Here is a 3,204-nt window from a genome sequence, read left to right as displayed (position 1 = left end):
GAGGAGAGATAGGCAGAGACAGCAGGCGGCCCCGGGCGTGCACGGGGGTTCTGGGGCTGGCCCTCGGTCTGGCTTGGCATGCTCTCTCTGGGAGAGAGCTCCAGTGCCAGTGCCAGTGCCAGCGGCAGACCGTGGGCCCCATGGCCAGCCCGATCGCCCCTCACTCGGACCCCAATGAGGCTGCATATCTGCTCAGCAGGGATCAGCACGGGATGCGGAGGCACCGGGGTGACCCTGAGTTTCCAGGTCAGGCCGCATGGTGGGAGGAGATGGAGAGGACCCAGAATGGTTAGAACCCAGGAGCTGCTCAGGGGACCAGCAGGGCAGCCTGTCCGTGAGCCCAGGGCCTAACTGGACGGACCTGCCGTCCAGGCCAAATGCAGCTGTGCGGGCCACACGGCAAGACCTCGTCTCTGCAGAAAACCAGCAAATCAGCCGAATGTGCTGGCATGTGCCTGTATTCCCAGCTACCCAGGAGGCTGGGTGGGAGGACTACCCATGCCCAGGCGGGCGAGGCTGTGGTGCGCTGTGACCATGCCACTGCCCTCCAGCCTGGGTCTCCGAGTGACACTCGACGCAAAGCACCAAAAGATCCCGCGGCTTTGGTGTCTGGTTTTGGCCTCCACCCCCGCCGCTGGGCTTGCTACCAACACAGGCAAGAGCTTCCAGAGGGGGCTTCCCTCCCACCTCTCCCCTCTCGGCCCTGCCACCTCCCTCACAGAAACACTGTCTGCCGAGGCGGGAGGCATCTAGGGACTCCCCATCCCCATGCGTGGCCAGGCCAGGCCGTCGGGCAGAGCCGCGGCTGGTGGGGTGGCCAGTCCCGCCCCTTTCTCCTCAGGACCAGGCAACACCCTCAGCCCTGGAAGCCTGATACTTCCCGGGCCCAGGCCCAGGACAGAGCAAACGCTGCCCGAGGTGCCCTGATGGCTGCAAACCTCAGGCCAGGCATCCCAGGGATGAGCACAGGCGTCTGAGGATGGAAATGGAGGTGGGCTCCCAGGCTCTCCCCGCACCAGGCAGACCCTCAGTGGCGGGGGCCAACCCTGGCCAGTCCCACCACCGGTCTGCAGGTGTCCCCACACTTGAGGGTGGGAGGCATCCACCCTGGACTCAGGTGGCTGTGGCTGTGCTGGGCTCAGAGGAGGCCAGGAGCAGAAGACCCACCGCCCCAGACTGTCTACATGCAGCTTCTCCTGGGTCCCCAGTGACCACTCCACGTGGCGCTCTGTGGGCGCCCCCACGTGGTCTGCCAGAGTAACAGAAATGCCCCCAAGAGACACCACACACTGCCCCATCTCACACCCGAACTGGGACTTGGGCGCTACAGGGTGTCCACTGCAGGAGGCAGCTGGGACAAGCCCTGAGCGGGCTGTCTGGGGATGGGTTGTGGGGGTGGCTGCACAGGAGTGGGGTCCTGGACCCTGAAGGCCCCCCATGTTCCCCCAACTCCCCGTCCCCAGCACAAGGAGGTGGTGCCTGGGGCCAGGCCTGGCAGGCTGCACCCCACCCGCACCAAAAGAGAACAGTGGGTCCTGGGATAGGGTGAAGGCCGCGGAGAGAGGCTCCGAATGCAGCTTGTCCGACACCGACTTTATGGGGCACCCGCTGGACGCACCCACGGGCTCAAGTCTTGAGGAGCCACGACGGCACTGCAGGGCAGAGGGGCAGGCGCCGCGGGTCAGCCAGCCCTCAGATGTCAAGCAGACGTCGCGTCGCAGCAGAGGATCTGGGACGCGGCCAGGAAGGCGCCTGTCCAAGAAATGCAGAGCAGCTCCTGGCAGCCTGGGAGGCAGAGGGGCCCTGGGACTCGGCCCAGCCATCCTCAGCAGGCCCAGTGAGGCAGTGAGCTGCAGGGCACCGTGCAGAGAGCCCTGCACGGGATGTGTCTGGACACCACCTGCCTCGCGCTCCGGCAGCTGGGGGGCTGGCGACCACAGCTGGGCCAGGCGTGGGCAGCAGGGCCTCAGGGGCTTTCCACACTGCATTTCTGCTTTAACACGAGGTCAACAGGAAACGAGGACCCCAACTCTGCAGCTCCCGGAAGCAGCATCATAGCAGCGGGAGAGCGGCCCTGTCACCTCTGTCTCTGGTGACTGGTTCCCAGGCTGTGTCCTCCCCGCAGGCCGGGCCCTGGCCATCCCATCACAAGGACCTGGGCCTCGCTGCTCTCTGAGGGGCCTGGGGGCTCTGGGCCTGGTGCTGCTGGAGCAGTCCTACCCACCACGAACTCCAGGGCGGGAAGAGCACTCCCTCCCAGAGCTTTTCAAGGCCTACAACACCCTGCTGGCCCCACAGGCTATCCTGGTTCTGGCTGGGTCCTCAAACCCAGGTCCTGCTCCTGGCCTGTTAAACCAACCCACCATGGTGGGAAGGAGACCCCGGTCAGCACCTGTCGCTGGGAGACAGACAGCCCAGAGCCGGGGCCATGTCCAGGCCTGTCTGGGGCCCAGGCGGGGCCGACTGTGTGCCAGGCTCCCTCTGAGGGGGCAGCCTCTAGGCTCCGGTTGGCAGCCAGTGTGGTCTCGGGCCTCCAGGTCAAACGTTGCTGACGCGGGCCTCCACCGAGAAGGCTGCAGGGTCTGCGGGCCTGTCCAGGGGCCGCTCCCGCCTGACATAGCGCGGCTTCCGTACTGAAACAGGATCAGAGATAGGCCAGGTCAGAGTGGGGCCAGACAGCAGGATGGCTCAGGTCTCAGCCCTTGCCAGAAGCTTTCCGGTGGTGCAGGCGGGCACGGGGTTGTCTACTGTGACCAGGGAAGAAGCCACAGGCCACGCTGCCCTAGGGCCCTGTGGAATTGCAGCCTGTGAGAAGGGACTGTTTCCTCCTGATAGATACCCCGGCTGGGCTGCTTCCTTGTTTAGGCCTGGGACCCTGTGCCCTGAGTACCTGGCCTGGAGGAGGGCCCAGCTATCCCCTAAGAAAGTGGCACAGGTCACATTTGTATGATGCTCTGTAGGTGCTGGGTGGTGACCCCAAAAGGCACATCCATGTCCCCTAAAAACCTCTAATGCAGGCTGGGCTTGGTGGCTCAGCCTGTAATCCCGCGCCTTGGGAGGCCGAGGTGAGTGGATTGCCTGAGCCCGCGGGTTCAAGACCTGCCTGGGCAAGCGAGACCTCATCTCTACAATAAATCAAAAAACGAGCCGGGCGTGGTAGCACGTGCCTGTAGTTCCAGCTACTTGGAAGGCTGAGGCGGAAGG

General features: G+C 64.8%; 1 protein-coding gene across 1 annotated transcript in view; it reads right to left on the bottom strand.

The window, feature by feature from the left end:
* Window positions 1-2,538: 2,538 nt before the first annotated feature.
* Window positions 2,539-3,204, bottom strand: part of CUNH1orf159 (chromosome unknown C1orf159 homolog) — an 8,737-nt gene continuing 8,071 nt past the window's right edge. Inside the window, exon 9 of the mRNA XM_008051412.1 lies at window positions 2,539-2,633. Coding sequence (XP_008049603.1) covers window positions 2,539-2,633 — 95 coding nt within the window. The remainder of the gene's footprint in view (window positions 2,634-3,204) is intronic.

This window comes from Carlito syrichta, unplaced genomic scaffold, assembly GCF_000164805.1.
Source record: "Carlito syrichta isolate Samal-C Ts95f unplaced genomic scaffold, Tarsius_syrichta-2.0.1 Scaffold171515, whole genome shotgun sequence".
In the NCBI taxonomy this organism is placed as follows: domain Eukaryota; kingdom Metazoa; phylum Chordata; class Mammalia; order Primates; family Tarsiidae; genus Carlito; species Carlito syrichta.
This window is presented reverse-complemented; position numbering and strand designations above follow the sequence as displayed.